This window comes from Mustelus asterias, chromosome 3, assembly GCF_964213995.1.
Source record: "Mustelus asterias chromosome 3, sMusAst1.hap1.1, whole genome shotgun sequence".
Classification (NCBI taxonomy): Eukaryota; Metazoa; Chordata; class Chondrichthyes; order Carcharhiniformes; family Triakidae; genus Mustelus; species Mustelus asterias.
Window position 1 is genome coordinate 84,206,764 of NC_135803.1, and position 27,789 is coordinate 84,234,552.

A 27,789-nucleotide genomic window follows, 5' to 3' on the forward strand; every position below is an offset into this window, starting at 1 on the left:
ACGAAGCCCACGGATAGGTCTACTGATGTTCCCCTGTAGTCTTTGTGCTTGTCATAACATCCCTCCTGCCTTCGGTCTGTGTCTCTCCCAGCAACCCCACTGCAACGAGAGATCCTTTCCATCGCTTGGCACTCAGGTGGCAGTCTGTTGAAGGCAGGGGCTGGTGTAAACTGAACAGATGACTTCTTTTCCGCAGGGAGCGAAGCTGGTTGCGCTTCATCCCGGAGGCCCACTTCTTCAGTCTCCATCTCTGAGTCTGTATCTTTGCTATCTGGGGGGGCCAACGCGGAGTCAACTTCAAGCTGAGGACTAGCACCGGCAGTGGCTATCACCATGGTCAGTTGCAGAGGCAGCTCATGCAAGGACTCCCTGACTCTGAAGCGGTCTTGTGTTTCTTAAGGGTTTTACCCTGAACTTTGATCTTCTAAGATACTGGTCCTGTTTTCTCCATCATGATTCCAGGGACCAATTTGGAACCATTCCTAAAGTTCTTTAAAACCAGATCACCCATTGCAACAGTTCGTTCTGAGCTCATGGAATCAAAGTTTCTTTTTTTGCATTTCCTTTTGGGATGCCACCTTCCCCATCATGTTTGGGAATAATAGTACAAAACCGTCGTCCCATCAACAGCTTGGCTGGAACAACTGTTGGAGTGTGCGGTGTGGTCCTATAATCGAACACAAATCGTACCAATCTAGACTTCATGAATGCTGCAGGTTGTTTCTTCATGCCATTTTTGAGGTTTGAACTGCCTGTTCTGCCAGTCCATTTGATTACTCCAGACGTGTTGGATATGATTGGAGAGCATGAAGTTCTGGAAATCATCGCTAGTAAAGCCCATGCCATTATCAGAAACCAGGACTTCCGGTATTCTATGTGTGCTGAAGCTTTGCCACAATCTCCTGATCGTAGCCTGAGTAATCATGGAGCACTTGCGGTATATCACCATGCGCTTGCAATGCGCATCCACCATGATTAAGAACATAGAACCCATAAAGGAACCTGCAAAGTCCACAGGTACATACACACATGGCCTGCCAGGCCACTCCCATGGGTGTAAGGAGGCTGAGTGTGGAAGTTTTTGATTTTTCTGGCACAGGTCACATTGCTTTACCAAGACGTCATCTAAGTATACTGCTACTTTGAGTAGCCCTTGAAGGATGTTCTGCATAACTCTTTGGAAGATGGCTCATACTGACGAGACCCCGAAAGGCAAATGGGTAAACTCGTAGAGTCCCTTATGTGTGTTGATTGTCACATTTTGCCGGGAGGACTTGTCCAATTCAAGCTGGTGATAGGCGTGGCTCATGTCTAACTTGGAGAATATCTTGCCAACTGGTAGCTTGGCGCACAGATCTTCAATCTGGGGCACAGGGTACCTATCGAGTTTGGAGACTCGATTGACCGTCAGTTTATAGTCATTGCAAATACGAATGACTTGTCATGCTTAAGAACAGGGACTACGGGCATGGCCCATTCTGAAAATTGCACCAGCCTTATCATACCCAAGTTTTCAAGGCACCTGAGTTTAGTTTCCACCTTCTCCAGAATGGAGTAAGGGACTGACCTGGCTGGGAAGTACATAGATGTAACATCGGGTCAACATAGATTTTGGCCTTGACTCCTTCTATTTTCCCAGGCCCATCTGAAAAACTTCAATTTACTAACTGTTAACTTTGTAAAGTCCCCCACGTCTAGCCTGAAGATCTCCAACCAGTTGAGTCGAATCGGATGGATCAGTATCTCCCCATTATGCTTGGTCCGTGCTCCCGTACAACAATGATTGGGAGACAAAATGATTGCTGTCTGTAAGTCGCTGGGGCCACTGTGGTACCTTTTATTTGTCAAGGTTCCCTCATGTAGATGGCCAGCGTGCCCATCATATGTTCTAACCTCAGGAGTTGGATGCTCGATTGGAGGTGCTTATAAATCTCTTCTCTCGAATGGAGACTGCGGCTCCCCTGTCCACCTCCATCTTCAAGGGATGGCCATTTACTAGAATCATAGAAACCCTACAGTGCAGAAGGAAACCACCGACAACAATCCAATCCCAGGCCCTATCCCCACAACCCCCCACATTTATCCCACTAATCCCTCTATCCTACACATCCTGGGACACTATGGGCAATTTAGTACAGCCAATCAACCTAACCTGCACATCTTTGGTCTGAGAGGAAACCAGGGCATCCGGAGGAAACCCACGCAGACACAGGGAGAATGTGCAAACTCCACACAGTGACCCAACCTGGGAATCGAACCCAGGTCCGTGGAGCTGTGAAGCAGCAGTGCTAACCACTGTGCCGCCCCACTGTGTAATTCCTATGACTAATAATTCCTACTCTACTTGTAATTCCACCATTTTCAGGACAACTTTTATTGTTAGAAGATGATTCAGTTGCAGTGTCCCTTGCTCTGAAAGAGGGGAACCCTGCATAGTATGCTCAGGTACGAGCCTCTGCTTTCTTCCTAAGCAGCACGCATTTTGCCTGTTTCTGTAACGTAGCTGTGGCTATGTCCTTTGATAGTGCGTGTAATAATCCATCAACTGGCATCTAGACACCTCTGGAGTATGTTCTTATTCTTGGAGTTGGCACTGCCATTCCTTGACCGGTGGTGACATTAGGGTTCCTATATTGAATAATATTCATATTATTATTGAGGACTGGTTGCATGAGGTCCCTCCCCCAGTTGTCCATTGCTGCCTGATGCTCCTTGTAGTTCCTGAACCTCTTTTTCTCATTCTCAAGTGACAAGGCTACCTCGGTGGCTTTTCTAAAGTCCAAATTGGGTTCTGCTAACAGCATCTTTTGGATGGTCAAGTCATTTATGCCACATATCAATCTGTCCCGCAACATTTCATTAGGAGGCAGTCCAAATTTACAGCGTTCAGCTAGTTTCCGCAAAGGCTCAGCCAAAAACTCAGTGATAGGTTTCCCAGGAGTTCTTCCAGCTGTTTTGAAGCAATATCTCTGGAGGATTACCGGAAGCTTCAGGTCATCGTGATTTTTTTACTAGTTTATTCAAAGCTTTTGAGTCAGGGGCATTCGGAGAGGTCAGACTTCTTATCACACTGAAAGTTGTGGCCTTGCATGCTTTTAGCAATATCACTTTTTGCTTTTCATCAACTTCAATGTTGTTGGCATGGAAGAACTAAAGTTTGTGCTCAGTGTATTGGGTCCAGTTTTCTTCACTCGTGTCATAGGACTCTAATTTCCCAAAAAGAGGCATAATGGTCTTTTGTTATTGGAGAAATTCGTAATGTTCGGATGTTGTCCGGAGGGAAAGATGAAGATAGAGGAAACAATATTGGCCGCGATTCTTCCAAAAGCGTTCTAAGTGGCGAATTTGCTGGAAAACTGGTGTAAATCACACTGGTTTCTTCAGTGCGACTTCAGATACGAATCTCCCACACTCTGCAATGCAGACGTCACAATCAGGAATATCATTAAAAGCTCGGGGGGCGGGGCCTATTCATGCTGAAGGTTGACAGTTCTGGGTCTCTGCGCATGAGCGGTGGCCCTTATCTATCAACCTGCAGTTTTCTGGCCAGCTTGATCATTGGCAAGCCCGGAACCCCCACACTGCTGCCCCCCTCCCCGGCCTGATCGCGGCCCCCCCCCCCTCACGTCTATTCATGGGCCAGCCCCGAACCCGCCCCTCCCCCCCCACCCCTGTCCAGGACCACCCAATTTCTAGCCCCCCTCCGCCCCTTCCCAGCCCACCCCGATTGCTGGCCTCCCTCCTGCCCCAATCGCAATGGCAGAGTGGCAGCGGGACCCCCCACGCCCCCTAGGCTCTGCCCCTTGCCTGATGGGCAGTGCCAAGATGCCCCCTGGGCATTGGCACTTTGCCCCTTGGGCAGTGCCAGGGGGTTCATGCCCAGAGAGCACCAACTCCCGCCGCCTAACTCCCTGCGGGGCCCCGATTGCTCCACCTTCATTCCAGCGGGATCGTCCCGCTAGTTCCCCAAAAGTGGGGGGCTAGTCTGAACCCCGCTGAAGTGAAATACTCCTGACTGGGTGGGAGATGCTAGCGGGCCCGGAAAATTCAGTTCCGGGCCAGCTAATCAGATTTAAATTACATTAAAAATAGATTTAAATCACTTACCTGGTGTTCCTGCCTGTTTCCAGCGTGGCTCAGAAGGCGACGGGTATCCGGCTTTGGGAGATGCGCACACTGCAGGATCGCAGTGCGATGGGAGAATCGCCCTCATTTTTTCTCCATGTCGCCAAGTAGTAGCCAAGTGCCAGGTTCCCATCACCGACAACCTTTATGGTGCAACGAAAGAAAAGGCTTCTCCTGTGGCTTAGTCAGGTAGTCTCCAGCCCGCATAAAGTTACAGGCTTAAAATATCTCTGCTGACCACTTCTCATTTGGCAAGTCTCCTCTTGCTCAATAACGCTGTTCGCACCCCAGGAAGTTCACAGGTAGATCGACTGCTGATCCTTCATGGTCATCATAAACATAAACCGCATGGTAGGTTATTGCATAAGGTTAAATCTCACGGGATCCAGGATGAGGTATCTAAATGGATACAAAATTGGCTTCTTGACAATATGTGGAGATGCCGGCGTTGGACTGGGGTAAACACAGTAAGAAGTTTAACAACACCAGGTTAAAGTCCAACAGTTGTTCTTGACAATAGCCAGAGGGTGGTTGTCGAGGGTTGTTTTTCAAACTGGAGGCCTGTGACCAGCGGTGTGCCTCAGGGATCAGTGCTGGGTCCACTGTTATTTGTCATTTATATTCATGATTTGGATGAGAATATAAGAGGCATGGTTAGTAAGTTTGCAGATGACACCAAGTTTGGTGGCATAGTGGACAGTGAAGAAAGTTATCTCCGATTGCATTGGGATCTTGATCAATTGGGCCAGTGGGCTGACGAATGGCAGATGGAGTTTAATTTCGACAAATGCGAGGTGATGCATTTTGGCAGATTGAATCATGGCAGGACTTACTCAGTTAATGATAGGGCATTGGGGAGAGTTACAGAACAAAGAGACCTAGGGGTACATGTTCATAGCTCCTTGAAAGTGGAGTCACAGGTGGACAGAGTGGTGAAGAAGGTATCCGGCATGCTTGGTTTCATCGGTCAGAACATTGAATACAAGAGGGGCGGCACGGTAGCACAGTGGTTAGCACTGCTGCTTCACAGCTCCAGGGTCCCGGGTTCGATTCCCGGCTCGGGTCACTGTCTGTGTGGAGTTTGCACATTCTCCTCGTGTCTGCGTGGGTTTCCTCCGGGTGCTCCGGTTTCCTCCCACAGTCCAAAGATGTGCGGGTTAGGTTGATTGGCCAGGTTAAAAATTGCCCCTTAGAGTCCTGGGATGCGTAGGTTAGAGGGATTAGTGGGTAAATATGTGGGGGTAGGGCCTGGGTGGGATTGTGGTCGGTGCAGACTCGATGGGCCGAATGGCCTCCTTCTGCACTGTAGGGTTTCTATGATTCTATGATTCTATGAAGAGTTGGGACGTCTTGTTGAAGTTGTACAAGACATTGGTAAGGCCACACTTGGAATACTGTGTACAGTTCTGGTCACCCTATTATAGAAAGGATATTATTAAACTAGAAAGAGTGCAGAAAAGATTTACTAGGATTCTACTGGGACTTGATGGTTTGTGTTATAAGGAGAGGCTGGATAGACTGGGATTTTTTTCTCTGGAGCGTAGGAGGCTGAGGGATGATTTTATGGAGTCTATAAAATAACGTGAGGCACAGGTCAGCTAGATAGTCAATATCTTTCCCCAAAGGTAGGGGAGTCTAAAACTAGAGGGCATTGGTTGAAGGTGAGAGGGGAGAGATACAAAAGTGTCCAGAGGGGCAATTTTTTCTCTCACACGGTGGTGAGTGTCTGTAACAAGCTGCCAGAGGTAGTAGTAGAGGCGGGTACAATTTTGTCTTTTAAAAAGCATTTAGACAGTTACATGGGTAAGGTAGGTATAGAGGGATATGGGCCAAATGCGGGCAATTGGGATTAGCTTAGGGGTTTAAAATACAAAGGCGGCATGGGCAAGTTGGGCCGAAGGGCCTGTTTCCATGCTGTAAACCTCTATGACTCTATAACAGACGTGATGTAGCTATTAAGAAGCTTGTAATGTATTTCCAAGTCTGGAAAATATCGACTGTTTTACATTGGTTCTTTTCGACACCTTTGCTCTTGAATTTTCAACTGAGATATAAAAATGCACTACCCTCAGTGGGCCCGTAACTTCTGCTCTCCGATGTCATACCTGGGTGGGGGACCCCAGAAGATGCGCTCCTCCCCCTAACCCTCCCAATGCTACCCTTTTACCTTACACACTTGACCTTCTCCCTGACTTCTCAAGGTGACTGAGACCTTGAAACTAACCTGTTTTTCAGCGGCTAGTGCTGCTAAAAAGGGGGCACTGCCCTTGACTAAAAGGATTTCCAAATGGCTGCACTGCACATTTCTCTCTCGGCAATAGTTGGAAGATCAGGCCCAAAAGTGCAGCTGCATTCTAGTGCAAGTTAAAAGGAACGGAGTGACAATCTGACTATGATTGCCACTCCTCGGAAGTTAGATCATTAGATCATTGTCCTTGTGCTTGTGTCTTTGAAATTGTCTTCACTAGCCTGACGACGTGTAAATCAATGAGGTGCAAAAAAAAAGAAACTCCTGGGCTGTCGATTACTTCTAAGCTATTGGAATTATTTTTCTGCTTCAATAAAATTTATGTAAAATTCTTGTAAAGCAACTGTGAATCTAAATGTATATCTATTAACAACTTTTTGCACACAGCTCCTCCTTTGATTTCCTTGGGAGCTGTGTGACTTGGATAAAAGCTATGAAGATGTCAGTTTGTTTGATTGCTCTATGTTTCCAGGACTCTTGTCCATTTGCTCCTTTTTATGGATTTTATCTGTTGCCAAAGTGCATTATAAATTCATTACTGACAATTCTCATATAACTGAACTCCTGAAATTTGTTTATACTTGAAAATTGTAATTTTCTCCTTTGGATCTTTAGCCAGGCAGATTTTAACAAAAAGCTTCACAAGTTTTCTGGTTTTCCGCAGTATTTCGAGTGGACCTTTTGTGCACAGGAAACCTTGATTCAGAGGTGACTATGGAAGTGCAGCTTAACCTGACGATTAACTCATCAAAGAACATCACAGTCCTGAACTTCAAAAGGAGGAAAATCTGCTACAAAAGTAAGGGGTGCTACGTACAAGTGTTTTGTGCATCCTTCGTTTCCCACTCCAAGCCATTAATGAAACACTGTTGGTTTAATTTTAAGACTGAGGTTAGATGAATTTATGGTGAATCTTGTTTGTGCCGAGATTTGGAATTTTGGATTTCCCCTTCTCGTGGTTATCCATACTAAAACAAAATTCCACAGTCCATGATGGGAGGATGTGTGTGATGTGGCGGGGGGGAGCACAACCTTTCTCTTATTGTCTGAATATATAAAGTTGTCGGATAATGTGAGGCACCCTGGCTGATCTTCCACAGCACATTAGAAAAAACAAAAGTTTGACCCTGAATTACTCCTCAACGAAATAGAAATGCTACTCAGACCCTATAATAGAACATAGAACAGTACAGCACAGAACAGGCCCTTCGGCCCACGATGTTGTGCCGAACTTTATCTGAAACCAAGATCAAGCTATCCCACTCCCTATCATCCTGGTGTGCTCCATGTGCCTATCCAATAACCGCTTAAATGTTCCTAAAGTGTCTGACTCCACTATCACTGCAGGCAGTCCATTCCACACCCCAACCACTCTCTGCGTAAAGAACCTACCTCGGACATCCTTCCTATATCTCCCACCATGAACCCTATAGTTATGCCCCCTTGTAATAGCTCCATCCACCCGAGGAAATAGTCTTTGAATGTTCACTCTATCTATCCCCTTCATCATTTTATAAACCTCTATTAAGTTCCCCCTCAACCTCCTCCGCTCCAGAGAGAACAGCCCTAGCTCCCTCAACCTTTCCTCTTAAGACCTACCCTCCAAACCAGGCAGCACCCTGGTAAATCTCCTCTGCACTCTTTCCAGCGCTTCCACATCCTTCTTATAGTGAGGTGACCAGAACTGTACACAATATTCCAAATGCGGTCTCAGCAAGGTCCTGTACAGTTGTAGCATAACCCCATGGCTCTTAAACTCCAATCCCCTGTTAATAAAAGCTAACACACTGTAGGCCTTCTTCAGAGCTCTATCCACTTGACTGGCAACCTTTAGAGATCTGTGGATATGGACCCCAAGATCTCTCTGTTCCTCCACAGTCTTCAGAACCCTACCTTTGACCCTGTAATCCACATTTAAATTTGTCCTACCAAAATGAATCACCTCACATTTATCAGGGTTAAACTCCATCTGCCATTTTTCAGCCCAGCTTTGCATATAAATGACGTTATCTTCCTTAGAATAGTGAAGTTAATTGTAGATTTGATAGAGGGTCTCAGAATCATGAAAGGTCTTGGTGAGTAGAGAAGCTGAAAGCTTTTCCCACAGCAGAAGGGTCAGAAACCAGTGGACACAGAATTACGATGTTTGGCAAAAGAATGTGAGAAAAATACCTATTCGGAATGACAGTTATGATGATCTGGAATGCACTGCCTGATAGAAAAGATTTTGTAGTAATTTTTGAAAGAGAATTTAATTAATACTTCAAAGGAAAAAATTGCAGGGCCACTAGAAAGAGTCGCTCTCCCTCGCTCTTCTTTCAAAGAGTCAACATATACAACACAGCGATGCTTTAATACTGCTTTGTCATTCCCTTTTCCTTTACCAACATCAGACTGGGTGGGAGTGAACTGCAGTCAAATGGTGCAATTTATTATGACAAAAATGAATGCGATGAAAGAGTGATGTCAGAATACGCAGAGACTATACCATTTTATATTCTGTATCCTATTCTAAATCTCTGATTACAGTATGAAATTAGATTCTCTTTTTGAGTTTGAACACTGTCTTAGCAGTGAAGCCAACTCTACTAGTACAAGTTTATTCAGGTTCTCTCTGGCAACTTGATCAACCACTGTCATGAAATAAAGGCTACTACTGTGACCGTTGCCAATTAATCCTTTCCTGACTGTGATAACCCGCATGGGTCCCTTGGGGAATCTCTAATTGATCTACCTGTGGGGCTTATTGAATATGAGTTCCCTTGGTAACAGGTAATTGCCTGCCCAGGTGCAATTCGTCACCAGAACCCTTCATAAAGCAGACACCAGGAAGGGTCTGTGGAATAATTGTCCCGGTTTACACTTGTGTATCTATGCCACTGAGTAGTGGCTTATTTTGTGTTTAAAAATCAATATCATTCCTTTCTAGTTGGGCTTCTTGAGTTATTACACTGGCAACGACAAACAAGGAATGTTTCAGATAACCTTAACTTTCAAAGAACCTGGTGAGACAGTAACAGGGGATTTGAAAGTGCCGCAGTTCGGAAAATTGGAACCGTATGATGTGGGTATGGAGGATTGGCCCCAGTACGCTGAACGAATGAAATACTTCTTCTGGGCAAGCGGGATAGAAGGGAATGACCAGCGAAAAGTTATCCTCCTGACTGCTTGTGGGGCCCCAACTTTCAAAATCATAAAGAGTTTAACCTACCCGGCAGCCCCGGATTCAAAATCCTTTAACGAACTGATAGATTTGTAGCAAATTATTACGACCCCAAAACCATATTGCGCTACAGGTTTAACATGGCAAATAGACTTTCTGGGGAACCGGTTATGGAATTCTTGACGAGACTGTTGAAATTGGCGGAATGCTGTGTGTATGGGCCAGCACCTCCGGAAATGTTAAGGGACCGTTTAGTTTATGGAATATAATATTGTGACCCAAACAAAGCTTACTGACTGAGCTGAATATGGACCTTAAGAAAACCATAGAACTGGTCCTTTCTCGCGAAAATGCAGAGAAAGGGTCCCAGGAGCTTTAGGGATCCATTAGATGATACTGTCCTCAGCTTTGGGTAACCCCCAAACCGCAGAATCAAGTCCCCAGCAGATAACACTCGCATCCCCCATTTGTTGTCAAGAAAGGGCGATTGGACAAAGAGGCCGTGAGATTTCAGAATGGGACAGGAGTTTTCTCCACAATACAGGTGAGGAGCAAGCACATCCATGCTGTACTTGCAGTCATAGTCAGGCAAGACCACAGGCAAAACACACATCACTCATGCTGAAAGGTGAAGCCAGCTCAGATGACACCTGCCACTCGCTGGCTATGTAGTGACCTAATAACAGCTCCAGGAGAGCATCCTTTACTGCACAGTAACATTTTTTCGAGCCTTTAGACCTGGGTGGTTGTACTACAGGATTGAGGTGGACTGAAAAGATTGAGTATGTGGACATTAAGAAAGAGGATGTGTTGGAAATTTTGAATAGCATCAAGATAGATAAGTCGCTGGGACCGGATGGGATGTACCCCAGGTTACTGTGGGAGGCGAGGGAAGAGATTGCAGAGCCTCTGGCGATGATCTTTGCGTCGTCGATGGAGACGGGAGAGGTTCCGGAGGATTGCGGATGTGGTTCCTATATTCAAGAAAGGGACTAGGGATAGCCCAGGAAATTACTGACCGGTGAGTCTAACCTCAGTGGTTGGTAAGTTGATGGAGAAGATCCTGAGGGACAGGATTTATGAACATTTAGAGAAGTTTAGTATGCTCAAAAGTAGTCAGCACGGCTTTGTCAAAGGCAAATCGTGCCTTACGAGCCTGGTGGCGTTCTTTGAAAATGTGACTAAACACATTGACGAAGGAAAAGCGGTAGATGTGGTTTACATGGACTTCAGCAAGGCGTTCGATAAAGTCCCCCATGCAAGACTTCTCGAGAAAGTGAGAGGGCATGGGATCCAAGGGGCTGATGCCTTGTGGATCCAGAACTGGCTTGCCTACAGAAGGCAGAGAGTGGTTGTAGATGGGTCTTTTTCTAAATGGAGGTTGATCACCAGTGGAGTGCCCCAGGGATCTGTTCTGGGACCCTTGCTGTTTGTCATTTTCATAAATGACCTGGATGAGGAAGTGGAGGGATGGGTTGGTAAGTTTGCCGACGACACGAAGGTTGGTGGTGTTGTGGATAGGTTGGAGGGATGTCAGAAGCTGCAGCGTGACATAGATAGGATGCAAGACTGGGCGGAGAAGTGGCAGATGGACTTCAACCCAGATAAATGTGTAGTGGTCCATTTTGGCAGGTCAAATGGGATGAAGGAGTATAATATCAAGGGTAAGACTCTTAGCAGTGTAGAGGATCAGAAGGACCTTGGGGTCCGGGTCCATAGGACTCTTAAATCGACCTCGCAGGTAGAGGAGGTGGTTAAGAAGGCGTATGGTGTGCTGGCCTTCATCAATCGAGGGATTGAGTTTAGGAGTCGGGAGATAATGATGCAGCTTTATAAGACCTTCGTCAGACCCCACTTGGAGTACTGTGCTCAGTTCTGGTCGCCTCATTACAGGAGGGATGTGGAAATGATTGAAAGGGTGCAGAGAAGATTTACAAGGATGTTGCCTGGATTGGTTGGCATGCCTTATGAGGATAGGCTGAGGGAGCTCGGTCTTTTCTCCTTGGAGAGACGAAGGATGAGAGGTGACCTGATAGAGGTGTACAAGATGTTGAGAGGTATAGATCGGGTGGATTCTCGGAGGCTTTTTCCCAGGGCTGAAATGGCTGCTACGAGAGGACACAGGTTTAAGGTGCTGGGGAGTCGATACAGAGGAGATGTCAGGGGTAAGTTTTTCACTCAGAGGGTGGTGGGTGAGTGGAATCGGCTGCCGTCAATGGTGGTGGAGGCAAACTCGATAGGATCTTTTAAGAGACTTCTGGATTAGTACATGGGACTTAATAGGATTGAGGGTTATAGGTAAGCCTATATATAAGCCTAGGTAGGTAGGGACATGACCGGCGCAACTTGTGGGCCGAAGGGCCTGTTTGTGCTATATTTTTTCTATGTTCTATGTTTGCTGAGATTGTGCAATTAGAAACAAATTGCAAGTAGCTTTTTTCTGTGGGCTGAATCCTACAGATGACTGGATAGAGGTTTTCTAAACTCATTTCACATGGGACTTTTTAAAAAATCAAGTTCTTGTCATATAATAAAACATCCCAGGATGCTTTACAGGAGCATTATCAAATAAAATTTGTCCTTGAGCCACATAACAAGACATCAGGACAAGGACCAAAGAAATAGCACGTCACGGCAGCACAGGGGTTAGCACTGCTGCTTCACAGCTCCAGGGTCCCGGGTTCGATTCCCGGCTCAGGTCACTGTCTGTGTGGAGTTTGCACATTCTCCTCGTGTCTGCGTGGGTTTCCTCCGGGTGCTCCGGTTTCCTCCCACAATCCAAAGATGTGCGGGTTAGGTTGATTGGCCAGGTTAAAAATTGCCCCATAAGAGTCCTGGGATGCGTAGGTTAGAGGGATTAGCGGGTAAACATGTGGGGGTAGGGCCTGGGTGGGATTGTGGTCAGTGCAGACTCGATGGGCCGAATGGCCTCCTTCTGCACTGTAGGGTTTCTGTGATGATTTCTATGAAATAGGTTTTGAGGATTATTGTGTAGGGGCAAGAGGGACAGCAATTTAGAGCGGATTGTCAGAGCTTGGGATCTAAGCAGCTGATGGCATGGTCATCCACATCCTTTAAAGAGTATCTGGATGAGCACTTGGCACATCATTACATTCAGGGCTATGGGCCAAGTGCTGGCAGATGGGATTAGGAGTTCAGGTGTTTCTAATGTGTCGGTGTGGGCTTGGTGGACCAAAGGGCCTCTTCTGCGCTGGATGATTCTGAGTGCAGAAAGAGGCCATTCAGCCATCGAGTCTTCACCGACAACAATCCGTCCCAGATCCTCTCTCTCTAACCCCACATATTTACCCCGCTCTTCTTCCTGACACATGGGGACAATTTAGCATGGCCAATCAACCTAACTTGCACATCTTTGGACTGTGGAAGGAAATTGGAGCACCCAGAGGAAACCCACACAGACACGGGGAGAATGTGCAAACTCAACACAGGCAGTTACCTGAGGCCGGAATTGAACCCGGGTCCCTGGCGTTGAGAGGCAACAGTGCTAACCACTGTGTCACCGTGCTGCTCTATGGCATGAACATGTAAAATGGCAACGGTTGAGAATAGTACAGTGCCATATTTCATGCATGCAATAAGCAAGTATTAATGACTGTTAAACTTTAATCCCTGATAACATAAAGACACAAATCTAGCAATCGGCATGCTATTCTACTCTATTCTTTTTATCATTTTTTGCATTTTATATTTTATTTGCAATGATTGAAACCTATACCCATTCAGTCCTTGGCGAATTGAGTGCATTCATTTTTAAATATATAAAATATTGATGACTATCCCAGCACAGGGTCAAGGGTGTGGCAGTGACTGTGAATTTGGGGAAATCAGATGGAGATAAAGATTAACTGATCAGAGAGCGAGAGAGAGAGCATGATGACGTTGCAATTGCTAAGGATGAGCAGTTGCTAAGCATAGGCTGAGAGAGGAAATAAATGAAAATATCACGATAAGACGCTTGGATTGTAGAGAATGAGGATTTTAAATGACCCAAGTGAGAAAGGTGGAACAGGACGAAATGCCCAAAGGAAGAGAATGTGTCAGAGGAGCAGAGCTCTGACAAAGGGTCATCCAGACTCGATTGGCCCATAGCCCTGCATGGAATGATGTGCCAAGTGCTCATCCAGATACTCTTTAAAGGATGCGGATGACCATGCCTTCAGCTGCCTGAATGTCCTCTCTAAATTGCTGTCTCTCTTGCCCCTTCACGATAATCCTCAAAACCTACTTCTTTGACCAAACCTTTGGTCCTTGTCCTGATGTCTTGTGATGTGGCTCAAGGACAAATTTTATTTGATAATGTTCCTGTAAAGCATCCTGGGATGTTTTATTATACGACAAGAACTTGATTTTAAAAAAGGTCCCATGTGAAATGAGTTTAGGAAACCTCTATCCAATCATCTGTAGGATTCAGCCCATAGAACAAAGCTACTTGCAATTCTCTCTCCACAAATGCTGTCAGACCTGCTGAGATTTTCCAGCATTTTCTGTCTTTGTTTCAGATTCCAGCATCTTTGCTTTTATGCTACCATTGTGGTGATTGGGTAAGACAAATATTGAAGGGTATAGCTAGGCAGGGACGCTACATTTCCAGGGGAGGTGTCATCACCTTTCAGCTCGGATCACTTGAAGGCCATGATGCAAACATTCACAGTAAGCTGATGAATGGTACAGGCCTTGATCATTCACAGTAAGTTACTGGATGGTACTGACTTAAGTCCACTTTTCTGCCTGCTCCCTCTAACCTTTGAAGGGAGAATTCCCCTAATCCTCTTAAATACTGATTTTTATGCCATCCTAAGGGGGCATGTGAGAGTTGGGATAAACATCTAAACTGAAAGGTGTTGTCTCTGACGATGCAGCTGTTCTGCACTGGAATGTGAGCATAAATATTTATGTTCAAGTCTCTGGAGGCGAGACTTGAACCCATAATTTTCTGATTTAAAATGTTCTAATAATACTTACAATTGAGGTGTTCATGTTGAGAGGTCATTAATTTAGAATTATCACTTGGTAAGGAGGGTGATTAAGAAAATAATTTTGATACAAATGGTTCTCAAAATATGGAATTGTTTGAAATGGAGTGGTTGAGGCAGTGACCATTGTTTTTATGGAAAGATGTGTTGAATATTTGAGGGAGAGAGAGATAGGCTGTGCAACTAGATTTGTGGCATTGTGGTATTGTCACTGGATTAGTAATCCAGAGACCCAGGACGATGGTTTGGGGACCCAGGTTTGAATCTCAACACAGCGGATGGTGGAATTTGAATATAATAAAAAAAAATTGGGATTTAAAAGTCTAATAAGAACATAAGAACTAGGAGCAGGAGTAAGGCCATCTGGCCCCTCGCGCCTGCTCCTCAGTCAATAAGATCATGGCTGATCTTTTTGTGGACTCAGCTCCGCCTGCTCACCATAACGCTTAATTCCTTTACCGTTCAAAAATGTATCTATCCTTGCCTTAAAAACATTCAACGAGGTAGCCTCAACTGCTTCACTGGGCAGGGAATTCCACAGATTCACAACCCTTTGTGTGAAGAAGTTCCTCCTCAACTCAGTCCTAAATCTGCTTCCCCTTATTTTGAGGCTATGCCCCCTAGTTCTAGTTTCACCCGGTAGTGGAAACAACTTCTCTGCTTCTATCTTATCTATTCCCTTCATAATTTTATCTGTTTCTATAAGATCCCCCCTCATTCTTCTGAATTCCAATGAGTATAGCCCCAGTCTACTCAGTCTCTCCTCATAAGCCAACCCTCTCAACTCTGGAGTCAACCTAGTGAATATCCTATGTACCCCCTCCAGTGCCAGTATATCCTTTCTCAAGTAAGGAGACCAAAACAGTACTCCAGGTGTGACTTCACCAGCACCTTATACAGCTGCAACATAATCTCGCTGTTTTTAAACTCCATCCCTCTAGCAAATGAAGGACAAAATTCCATTTGCCTTCTTAATTACCTGCTGCACCTGCAAACCAACTCCTTGAGATTCATAGAATCATAGAAACCATACAGTGCAGAAAGAGGCCATTTGGCCCATCGAGTCTGCACCGACCACAATCCCACCCAGGCCCTACCCCCATATCCCTACATATTTATTCGCTAATCCCTCTAACCTATGCATCTCAGGACTCTAAGGGGCAATTTTTAGCATGGCCAATCAACCTAACCTGCACAGCTTTGGACTGTGGGAGGAAACCGGAGGAAACCCACACAGACACGAGGAAAATGTGCAAACTCCACACAGACAGTGACCCAAGCTGGGAATCGAACCCAGGTCCCTGGAGCTGTGTCGCAGCAGTGCTAACCACTGTGCTACCGTGCCGCCCATTCCTGCACAAGGACACCCAGGTCCCTCTGCACAGCAGCATGTTGCAATTTTTTACCATTTAAATAATCGTCCATTTTGCTGTTATTCCTACCAAAATGGATGACTTCACATTTACCAACGTTGTACTCCATCTGCCAGACCCTCACCCACTCACTTAGATTATCTATATCCCTTTGCAGACTTTCAGCGTCCTCTGCACACTTTCACATCCCATGAAAGAACAAAGAAAAAGAGGTTGTGTTGGTGAAAGACCAGTAAAGAAACGATGGGCTAACTAGCTATAAACTTCTGCTGTTTTAGTTGTTCACTTTTCTTATAAAAAGTATTGTTAGTGAATTGTTTGAAAAATGTTTTCTTTCCATTTGGAATTTGTTTAGGTGTGGTATTCCAGCGTGCGTACTTCAGCATGTACTTACAGTTCCCGAACTGCAAATTGCAGCCAGCAATCTTTGGGGGCAAAAATATGAGTATTTTAGCACAAATAACTATTGATATTTAAGAAAAAATTACATATTATGGCCTTTGTTTAAATCTCTCTAGAACCAGAACAAGAAGAGAAAAATCTCATTTACCCAGGCAAAAACAGCAGCAAAGATGGAAGAACTGCATGTGAGTAATGACTTGGGTAAAGTTGATTGTTGTTATCGAATCACAAAATTGTTAACAGCGCAGAAGGAGGCCATTTGACCAATTATGTCTGCACTCGCTTTCTGAATGAGCATTTCATTTAATGACCTTCATCCTAAAAACCTTACACATTTGTCCTCTTCAAATAACAGTCTAATTCCTTGTTGAATGCCTCAGCTGAGCCTGTCTCCACCACATACTCAGGCAGCGCATTCCAGATTTGTTTCGTACTCAATCCTTTCATGAGTGGGAACAGTTTCTCCCTACCTATCCTATCCAGTCCTCTCATGATTTTGAATACCTCTGTCACATCCCATCTCAAGAAAAACTACTTTCATGATGTGGAGATGCCGGAGTTGGACTGGGGTGGGCACAGTAAGAAGTCTCACAACATCAGGTTAAAGTCCAACAGGTTTATTTGGAATCACGAGTTCTCGGAGCTCTGCTCCATCATCAGGTGATTCCAAATAAGCCTGTTGGACTTTAACCTGGTGTTGTGAGACTTCTATCGATTTTCGTAATTGAGATTCCGCATCCCTGCAACCGTTCATGTGATTCTTTTTTGCCCCCACCCTTAAAGTGTGGTGCCCAGAACTAGAAACAATAGTGCAGCTGAGGCTGATCTACTGTACTTATACAAGTGCAATATAATGTCCTTGCTCTTGTGCTCTGTGTCCTTATTTGTAGCATAAATTTTGATTTTAAAACAAAAGTTTTAAATTTAAAGGGTTTAGTCATGGCAGGAGAGCTCAAACTGTGATTTGCTCCTCCTGTTCTATGTTGGAAGCCAGGCACATTGCCAGTGCCCGGGACCAACATGTGTGCAGGAAGTGTGTGCAGCTGCAGCTCCTGAAAGCTTGGGTTTCAGAGCTGGAACTATGGTTGGGGACACTGGAGCATCTGCAAGTCTAAGAGCATTGTGGATAGCACGTTTAGAGAGGTGGTCACACCGCAGCTGATGGAACTTGAGAAAGGAAGGGAATGGATGATCAACAAACAGTCCAAGAGAAACAGGCAGATAGTTCAGGAGTTTCCTGGGGGCCTGCTTGCAAATTGATGTTGCATTTTGGAGGCTGATGACGGTGCTGGTTCCTCCAGGAAGTCATGATGTGGAGATGCCGGCGTTGGACTGGGATGAACACAGTAAGAGTTTTAACAACACCAGGTTAAAGTCCAACAGGTTTATTTGGTAGCAAATACCATAAGCTTTCGGAGCGCTGCTCCTTCGTCAGATGCACATTAGAGCACATTTCCACTCCATCTGACGAAGGAGCAGCGCTCCGAAAGCTTATGGTATTTGCTACCAAATAAACCTGTTGGACTTTAACCTGGTGTTGTTAAAACTCTTACTGTGTTCCTCCAGGAAGTGCAGACAGCCAAGCTTCTGGCACCACAGGCAGCCTGTCTGTACAGGAGGAGAGGAAGAGCAATAGTAATCGGGGATTCTGTAGTCAGGGGTACGGATAGGTGCTATTGTGGCCGTCAAAGTGATTCCAAGATGGTGTGTGGCCTCCCTGGTGCCAAGGTGTGGGATGTCACTGGCGGCAGGGCAGCCTGAAGGGGAAGGATGATAAGACAGAGGTCATGGTCCATGTTGGTACCAATGACATAGGTAGAAAGAGGGATGCGGTCTTGCATCAAGAATTCAGAGAGCTAGGTAGTAGAATAAAAAGCAGAACCTCTCTGGTTGTAATCTCTGGATTATGCCCAGTGCCAGTAGCAAGCACAGAAATAGAAGAATAGTGCAGATGAATGTGTGGCTTAAGAGTTGGTGCAGGAGGGAGGGATTCCTGGATCACTGGGAACATTTCTGCAAAGGTTGGACCAGTTCAAGTGGAATGGTCTACAGCTGAACTAGAACGGGACAAACATCCTTTCAGGTGGGTTTGCTAGTGCTGTTGGGGGGAGTTTAAACTAATTTGGCATGGGGAGGGGGACACAGACTGTTAGCAGAATAGGGACACTGCATAATACAGTAAAACAGTCATTCTGGGATATAGAATCTTAAGGCAAGACAGGTGAGGGGGTAAAAGTGGAGAGGTCATTGCATTACTGGTTAAGAAGTTACTGCAGTAAGGAGAAATGATATCTTGGACGGTGCATCAAATAAGGATTTGAGGGTTGATATTAGGAATAGAAAAGATTCAACCACATTGCTGGGTGCTTATTATAGATCCCCAGATAGTCAGTGGGAAATTGAGGAGTAAATATGAAGAGCACAATTCAAGAAGTTGTGTGAAACAAATAAAATATAGGGTAGTTATAGTAGGTCATTTCAACTTTCCCAACATTAACTGGGATATACACAGTGTTAAGGTCTTTGATGAAGTGGATTTCTTGAAATATGTACAGGAGAACATTTAAGGCAGGATGTACAGGTCCAACAAGAGATGGACGTAACTCTGGGGAATGAAGCTGGACAGGTGAATGAGGTGGTGTTAGGGACATATTTTAATGATAGCGATCACAGCATGGTACAATTTAAGCTTATTATGGACAAAGAAATAGACAAGTTGCAAAAAAAAGTTTTTGATTGGGGGAGAGTGGATTTTAATAAAATAAGGCAGGATCTGGCCAAGGTAGACTGATGTGGAGATGCCGGCGTTGGACTGAGGTAAACACAGTAAGAAGTTTAACAACACCAGGTTAAAGTCCAACAGGTTTATTTGGTAGCAAAAGCCACACAAGCTTTCGGAGCTCCAAGCCCCTTCTTCAGGTGAGTGACAGAATTCCCACTCATCTGAAGAAGGGGCTTGGGGCTCCGAAAGCTTGTGTGGCTTTTGCTACCAAATAAACCTGTTGGACTTTAACCTGGTGTTGTTAAACTTCTTACAAGGTAGACTGAACAGCTACTAATGGGGAAGTCTTCAGAAGGGCAGTAGGGGGCATTCAAGAAGGAAATGGGGAGGGCCCAGGCACAACATGTTCTCTCTAGGGTGTTAGGAAGGAGTAACAAGCCCAGAGAATCCCGGATGGCCTCAGATATTCTGGATGTGATGAAAAGGAAAAGAGAGGTTTTTAGCAAGTACAAGGGGAGCAAATCAGTGGAGGCATTAATGAAGGACAGAAAGTGTAGGGTACAGCTTAATGAAGCAATTAGGAGAGCAAAGAGAGGATAGGAGAAAGCTTTAGCTGGTAAAAGTAGGGAAAATCCCAAGATATTCTAGAAGTATATCAATGGGAAAAGGATAACCAGAGCAGGAGTAGGAGCCATTGAGAACCATGGGGCCAATCTATGGGTGGAGCCAGAGGATATCAGTCGTATGTTGAACAAATATTTCACATCTGTCTTCACCCTAGAGAATGAGGGTGAAGGTAAGGACCTCAGAGAGAGAGAGACTGCAAAGGAGTGACAAGGTATTTGAGGTGCTGGTGGGCTTAAAAGTAGACAGATCTACAGGTCCATATGAAGTGTGTCCCAGGCTGCTATGGGAGGGAAGAGAGGAGACTGCAGGGACTCTGACCCAAATTTTTAATTCCTCTCCAACCACGGGAGATGTGCTAGAGAACTGGAGAACAGCTCATGTAGTTTTGCTACTTAAGAATGGTTGCAGGGATAAGCCAGGGAACTGACCAGTGAGTTGCATGTCAGTGGTAGTGTTGGAGAAAGGTCTGAAGGAGAGCATCCTTATCCACTTGGAGAGGCAAGGTTTGATCAGGGATAGTCAGCGTGGCTTTGTCAGAGGGAGGTCATGCCTAACAAATTTGATTGAATTTTTTGAAGAAGTGACCAGGTGTGTAGATGAGAGTGGTAAGTTGATGCAGTTTATATGGATTTCAGCAAAACCTTTAACACGGGCCCAAATGGAAGACTTATAAAGAAGGCAAATAAATATGGGATACAGGATAATTTGATAATGTGGATTCAAATTTGGCTTAATTGTAGGAGACAGAGGCTGATGATATAAGGCTGCTTTAGTTGCTGGAAGCTAGTGTCCAGTGGCACACCACAGCGATCTGTGCGAGACCCCTTATTATTCGTCATTTATATAAACGATATAGATGACTATGTGGGGGGTAAGTTTGGGGGTGACCCAAAGATTGGCCAGGTGGTTAACAGTGAGGCTGAGGCCGGGTGACAGGAAGATATAAATAGAATAGTGTTGGAAGGAGTTTGGAAGGTACTTTGACAAGGAAGTATTCAGTGAACGGCATGACATTAGGAAGTTCTGAGGAAAAAAGGGACCTTGGCGTGCTTGTCCATATATCTGAAGGTGGTAGGGCATATTAGTGGGTTGCTGTAAAAGGCATATGAGACACTTGCCTTGATCAATCGAGGCATAGATTATAAATGCCGGGAAGTCATTTTGGAGTTGTATAGAACTTTGCTGCCAGTTCAGCCACAGCTGAAGTAGTGTGTGCGGTTCTGGTCGTCACATTATAGGAAGAATGTGATTACACTGGAGGAGAGGAGAGGAGACACTGCCAGCTCCAAATGGAGAGGATCTCCAAGAAGATCGCGCATATTGACACAGACATCAAGTTTCACATGAGAACAGGATATGGCGCTCGACTCATCGATTGACAGTTCCGACTCGCCACAGCGAAAAACCGCACCGACCTCCTCAGAAGACAAACACGGGACACGGCGGACAGAGTACCCTTCGTCATCCAGTACTTCCCCGGAGCGGAGAAGCTACGACATCTTCTGCAGAGCCTTCAACATGTCATTGATGAAGACGAACATCTCGCCAAGGCCATCCCCACACCCCCACTTCTTGCCTTCAAACAACCGCACAACCTCAAACAGACCATTGTCCGCAGCAAACTACCCAGCCTTCAGGAGAACAGTGACCATGACACCACACAACCCTGCCACAGCAACCTCTGCAAGACGTGCCGGATCATCGACACGGATGCCATCATCTCACATGAGAACACCATCCACCAGGGACACGGTACACACTCTTGCAACTCGGCCAATGTTGTCTACCTGATATGCTGCAGGAAAGAATGTCCCGAGGTGTGGTACATTGGGGAGACCATGCAGACGCTACGACAACGGATGAATGAACACCAGGCAAGAGTGTTCTCTTCCTGTTGGGGAGCACTTCAGCGGTCACGGGCATTCGGCCTCTGATCTTCGGGTAAGCATTCTCCAAGGCGGCCTTCACGACACACGACAGTGCAGAGTCGCTGAGCAGAAACTGATAGCCAAGTTCCGCACACACGAGGATGGCCTCAACCGGGATCTTGGGTTCATGTCACACTATCTGTAACCCCCACGACTTGCCTGGGCTTGCAAAATCTCACTAACTGTCTTAGAAACATAGAAACATAGAAAAATTACAGCCCCACAAGTTGTGCCGAACATATCCCTACCTTTTAGGCCTACCTATAACCCTCCATCCTATTAAGTCCCATGTACTCATCCAGGAGTCTCTTAAAAGACCCTATTGAGTTTGCCTCCACCACCACTGACGGCAGCCGATTCCACTCGCCCACCACCCTCTGTGTGAAAAACTTCCCCCAAACATTTCCCCACATTGACGAAGGAAGAGCGGTGGATGTGGTCTATATGGACTTCAGCAAGGCGTTCGATAAGGTCCCCCATGCAAGACTTCTTGAGAAAGTGAGAGGGCATGGGATCCAAGGGGCTGTTGCCTTGTGGATCCAGAACTGGCTTGCTTGCAGAAGGCAGAGAGTGGCTGTGGAGGGGTCTTTCTCTGCATGGAGGTCAGTGACCAGTGGAGTGCCCCAGGGATCTGTTCTGGGACCCTTGCTGTTTGTCATTTTCATAAATGACCTGGATGAGGAAGTGGAGGGATGGGTTGGTAAGTTTGCTGACGACACCAAGGTAGGTGGTGTTGTGGATAGTTTGGAGGGATGTCAGAAGTTGCAGCGAGACATAGATAGAATGCAAGACTGGGCGGAGAAGTGGCAGATGGACTTCAACCCGGATAAGTGTGTAGTGATCCATTTTGGCAGATCCAATGGGATGAAGCAGCAGTATAATATGAAGGGTACCATTCTTAGCAGTGTAGAGGATCAGAAGGACCTTGGGGTCCGGGTCCATAGGACTCTTAAATCGGCCTCGCAGGTGGAGGATGCGGTCAAGAAGGCGTACGGCGTACTAGCCTTCATTAATCGAGGGATTGAGTTTAGGAGTCGGGAGATAATGCTGCAGCTTTATAGGACCCTGGTTAGACCCCACTTGGAGTACTGCGCGCAGTTCTGGTCACCTCATTACAGGAAAGATGTTGAAGCCATTGAAAGGGTGCAGAGGAGATTTACAAGGATGTTGCCTGGATTGGGGGGTATGCCTTATGAGGATAGGTTGAGGGAGCTTTGTCTCTTCTCCCTGGAGAGACGAAGGATGAGAGGTGACCTGATAGAGGTTTACAAGATGTTGAGAGGTCTGGATAGGGTAGACTCTCAGAGGCTATTTCCAAGGGCTGAAATGGTTGCTACGAGAGGACACAGGTTTAAGGTGCTGGGGGGTAGGTACAGAGGAGATGTCAGGGGTAAGTTTTTCACTCAGAGGGTGGTGGGTGAGTGGAATCGGCTGACGTCGGTGGTGGTGGAGGCAAACTCGTTGGGGTCTTTTAACAGACTTCTGGATGAGTACATGGGATTTAATGGGATTGAGGGCTATAGATAGGCCTAGAGGTAGGGATATGATCAGCGCAACTTGTGGGCCGAAGGGCCTGTTTGTGCTGTGGCTTTCTATGTTCTATGTACCTACCCCCCAGCACCTTAAACCTGTGTCCTCTCGTAGCAGCCATTTCCACCCTGGGAAAAAGCCTCTGAGAGTCCACCCGATCTATGCCTCTCAACATCTTATATACCTCTATTAGGTCTCCTCTCATCCTCCGTCTCTCCAAGGAGAAACGACCGAGCTCCCTCAGCCTATCCTCATAAGGCATGCCACTCAATCCAGGCAACATCCTTGTAAATCTCCTCTGCACCCTTTCAATCTTTTCCACATCCTTCCTGTAATGAGGCGACCAGAACTGAGCACAGTACTCCAAGTGGGGTCTGACGAGGGTCTTCTATAGCTGCATCATTATCCCCGGACTCCTAAACTCAATCCCTCGATTGATAAAGGCCAGCACACCATATGCCTTCTTAACCACCTCCTCCACCTGTGGGGCTGATTTTAGAGTCCTATGGACCCGGACCCCAAGGTCCTTCTGATCCTCTACAGTACTAAGAGTCTTTCCCTTTATATTGTACTCCTTCATCCCATTTGACCTGCCAAAATGGACCACTAGGCATTTATCTGGATTGAAGTCCATCTGCCACTTCTCCGCCCAGTCTTGCATCCTATCTATGTCCCTCTGTAACTTCTGACATCCCTCCAGACTATCCACAACTCCACCAACCTTCGTGTCGTCGGCAAACTTACCAACCCATCCCTCCACTTCCTCATCCAGGTCATTTATGAAAATGACAAACAGCAAGGGTCCCAGAACAGATCCCTGGAGCACACCTCCATTTAGAAAAAGACCCATCTATACCCACTCTCTACCTCCTTTGGGCAAGCCAGTTCTGGATCCACAGGGCAGCAGCCCCTTGGATCCCATGCCCTCTCTCTTTTTCTAGAAGCCTTGGTATATTGCTTCGTATATCCTCAATTCTACGAGCAACAGTATTTGGCGCAAGATTGATGATTTTGAACAGATTTGCTTTTTCTGGGCATAACTCTTCCACTGCTTCCATTACACACTCTTTGATGAGATCTCCATCTGTGAATGGCTTTCCTCTTTTAGCCAACACATAAGCTAGTTTGTAACTGGCCTTGGTTAAAGCTTCATTTTCAGTTATCTGCGTAAAAAACGTCGTTGGGAAAGCAACCTGCGTTGCATTGATTCAAATTTTTCCGAACGCTGTGTTCCTGTGAATTGGGAATAACTTGGTTCATGTTTGGTCTCATAGTGCCGACGTACATTGTACTCCCTCAAAACTGCAACAGTTTCGTTGCATACGACACACAAGGCTTTATCACCTGCTTGTACAAAGAAGTACTTTACACCCCATTCTTCGTTGAACAGGTGGCACTCACTGTCCACTTTTCTTTTCTTTTTTCCTTCCATAACTGAATTGGTCTGAATTGCCGCCATCATTGTCATTGTTCTCGCTCATTTCAGACAGATGGAGCTTATGGATTGGATAAAACAGCTGTCACTCAGTGAATGCAGAGCGGCAATTGGATAACAGTTGTCTCAATTGCTGATTCGTTTAAATTCGTTAAATTTTAACGAACTGTCAGTCACAGGACAGCAGCTCTGATTGGACAATAGGCTGATAAAGAGGGCGGGGATTCCCATGGGTCCATCAGACACTGCGCGGAGCGGCAGCAAATGTCCGGACTGTGGCTTCCGTCCCCGCTTCCGGATCCTGAGTCAGCGGCGGGGTTCCGGACGCGGGAGTTTTTTCGGCAGCGGGAATCCCGTCCGCCCCACTGACTGCGGGCCAGATGTTAGCCGGATGTGGCCCGTGGGCCGTAGTTTGGAGACCCCTGATCTACATCACAGAGTACGTAAGTGGCTTTAATGTAATTCTGCCAATGCCAGTCTTCCATCACCAAAAGTCCTTTAATGATAACAAAGAAAGAGCTACACCCAAGACATACAGCATGCATGTGAATATCCGGGGACCTACAGGATACTGGTCTGGTTTGAAGCAACATCTTTTAACCCCACGCTGTTCACTTCCCATTGGGTAAGCCTCCGTCAGAGGATACAGCAGGATATAGATCGGTTGGGGACTTGGGCGGAGAGATGGAGTTTAATCCGGACAAATGTGAGGTAATGCATTTTGGAAAGTCTAATACAGATGGAAAATATAAAGTAAATGGCAGAACCCTCAAGAGTACCGATAGGCAGAGGGATCATGGTGTACATGTACACAGGTCACTGAGAGTGGCATCGCTGGTGAAGAAGGTAGTCAAGAAGGCATATGGAATGCTTGCCTTCATCAGCCGGGGCATTGAGTTTATAAATTGGCAAGTCATGTTGCAGCTTTATAGAGCCTTAGTTAGGCCGCACTTGGAATCTAGTGTTCGATTCTGGACGCCACACCACCAGAAGGATGTGGAGGCTTTGGAGAGGATACGGAAAAGATTTACCAGGATGTTGCCTGGTCTGGAGGGCATTAGCTATGAGGAGAGGTTGGAGAAACTTGGTTTGTTCTCACTTGAATGACGGAGGTTGAAGAGTGACCTGGTAGAAGTCTACAAGATTATGAGGGGAATGGACAGAGTGGATAGTCAGAATCTTTTTCCCAGAGTGGGAGAGTCAATTACTAGGGGGCATAGGTTTAAGGTGCGAGGGGCAAGGTTTAAAGGAGACCTATGAGGCAAGTGTTTTACGCAGAAGGTGGTGAGTGCCTGGAACGCGCACCCACCACCTGGGGAGGTAGTGGGAGCAGATATGACAATGACTTTTAAGGGGCATCTTGACAAATACGTGAATAGGTTGGGAATGCAGGGATATGGTCCCCAGAAGGGTAAGGGGTTTTAGTTCAGTAAGGCAGCATGTCGGTGCCGAGGGGCCTGGTCCTGTGCTGTAATTTTCTTTGTTCTTTGTACCTCCATTGCAAGAAGGCCTTTCTGCCGCTTGGTCCATCAAAGACGGTGCTTCAGCAAAGATGTCAGCATCCTCTGCTTCCATCTTAGACTCTGTGTTGTTGTTTTCTGGAGGCGTTAATATGGGGTCAACTTTGAGTTGAGGGCAGACAATGGAGGCGGCTGCCTCCATGGCCAGTAGTGCAACTTGCTTGGGAGAAGACTCCCTGCCCCTGAGATGGTCCAGGTGTTTCTTTACAACTTTGCCCTGGCCTTTATCCTTGTACAATACTGGCCCCATTCTTTCCATAATGATCCCAGGGACCCAACTGGAACCATCTCCGAAGTTCTTTATGTGAACCAGATCACCTGTTTTGAATGTTCTTTTTGCCCTTCACGAATCAGATATGACAGTGACTTTTTTTGGTTCTGGTTTTCTTGTTGTGATTCAACCCTCCCCGCCAGGTTTGGGAGCAGTTGGAGAAGATTCTTAGCGATAGGATTTGGAACTGAATGGTCTTATTAGCAACAGACAGCATGGTTTTGTACGAGGGAGGTCATGTCTCACTAATTTAATTGAGTTTTTTGCGGAGGTGACAAAAATGATTGACGAGTGAGGAGCTATGGATGTTGTCTACATGGGCTTTACATGGCAGGCTGGTGCAAAAAATTTAACTCACACAGGATCGGGGTGAACTAGCTAGATGGATTCAGAACTGGCTTAGCATAGAAGATAGAGGGTAGCGGTGAAAAGGTGTTTTTCTGAATGGAGGTCTGTGAGTGGTGTTCCGCAGGGATCAGTGCTGGGACCTCTGCTGTTTGTAATATATATAAATGACTTGGAAGAAAACGTAATTGGCCTGATTAACAAGTTTGTGGATGACACTAAGATTGGCGGAGTTGTGAATAGTGATGAAGATTGTCAAAGAATACGGCAGGATATAGACAGGCTGGAAAATTGCAGATGGAAATCAATGCGGACAAATGCGAGGTGATACATTTTGGTAGATTCAATTCAGGTGGGAGCTATAAAATAAATGGCAGAACCATCAGGAGTACAGGTCCACAGACCCTTAAAAGTGGCAGCATAGGTGGAAAAGGTGGTGAAGAAAGCATAAAGCATGCTTGCCTTCATTGGGCGGGGCATTGAGTATAAAAGTTGGCAAATTATGTTACAGTTATGTAAAACGTTGGTTAGGCCACATTTGCAATACTGTGTCCAATTCTGGTCACCACACTACCAGAAGGACGTGGAGGTTTTAGTGAGAATACCGAAAAGGTTTTCCATGATGTTGCCTGGAAAGGAGGGTATTATCTATGAGGAGAGATTGAATAAACTGGGATTATTCTCCCCGGAAAGAGGGGTGACCTGATAGAAGTTTAAAGAATTGTGAGGGGTATAGATAGGGTGAACAGTTGGAAGCTTTTTCCTAGAGTAGAAATGACAATTACAAGGGGGCACAAGTTCAAGGTAAGGGGGTAAAGGTTCAGTGGAGATGTGCAGGGGAAGTTTTTTACACAGAGGGTGGTGGTGGCCTGGAATGCACTGCCAAGTGAGGTGGTTGAGGCAGATACATTAGTGACATTAAAGACTTATCTGGATAAACACATGAACAGATGAGGAATAGAGGGACACAGGCGGTTGGCCCAGATAGGACAATGTGATCGGCGCAAGCTTGGAGGGCCAAAAGGTCTGTTCCTGTGCTGCATTGTTCTTTGTTTCTGTACAAAACCGCTGCCCCACTAGCAGTTCCGCTGGTGCAGTTCCTGTAG

General features: G+C 46.0%; 1 protein-coding gene across 5 annotated transcripts in view; it reads left to right on the top strand.

Annotated features, from left to right (window-relative positions):
* The window catches only part of ryk (receptor like tyrosine kinase), a 434,764-nt gene that overhangs the window by 94,106 nt on the left and 312,869 nt on the right, over positions 1 to 27,789 (top strand). For all 5 annotated transcript variants that reach the window (XR_013497447.1, XR_013497448.1, XR_013497449.1 and 2 more), the window contains exons 4-5: positions 7,038 to 7,172; positions 16,422 to 16,490. Coding sequence is in view for 2 of the 5 variants with exons in the window: in XM_078209276.1 (XP_078065402.1) it covers positions 7,038 to 7,172; positions 16,422 to 16,490 (204 nt within the window). In the remaining 3 variants the exon portion in view is untranslated. The remainder of the gene's footprint in view (positions 1 to 7,037; positions 7,173 to 16,421; positions 16,491 to 27,789) is intronic.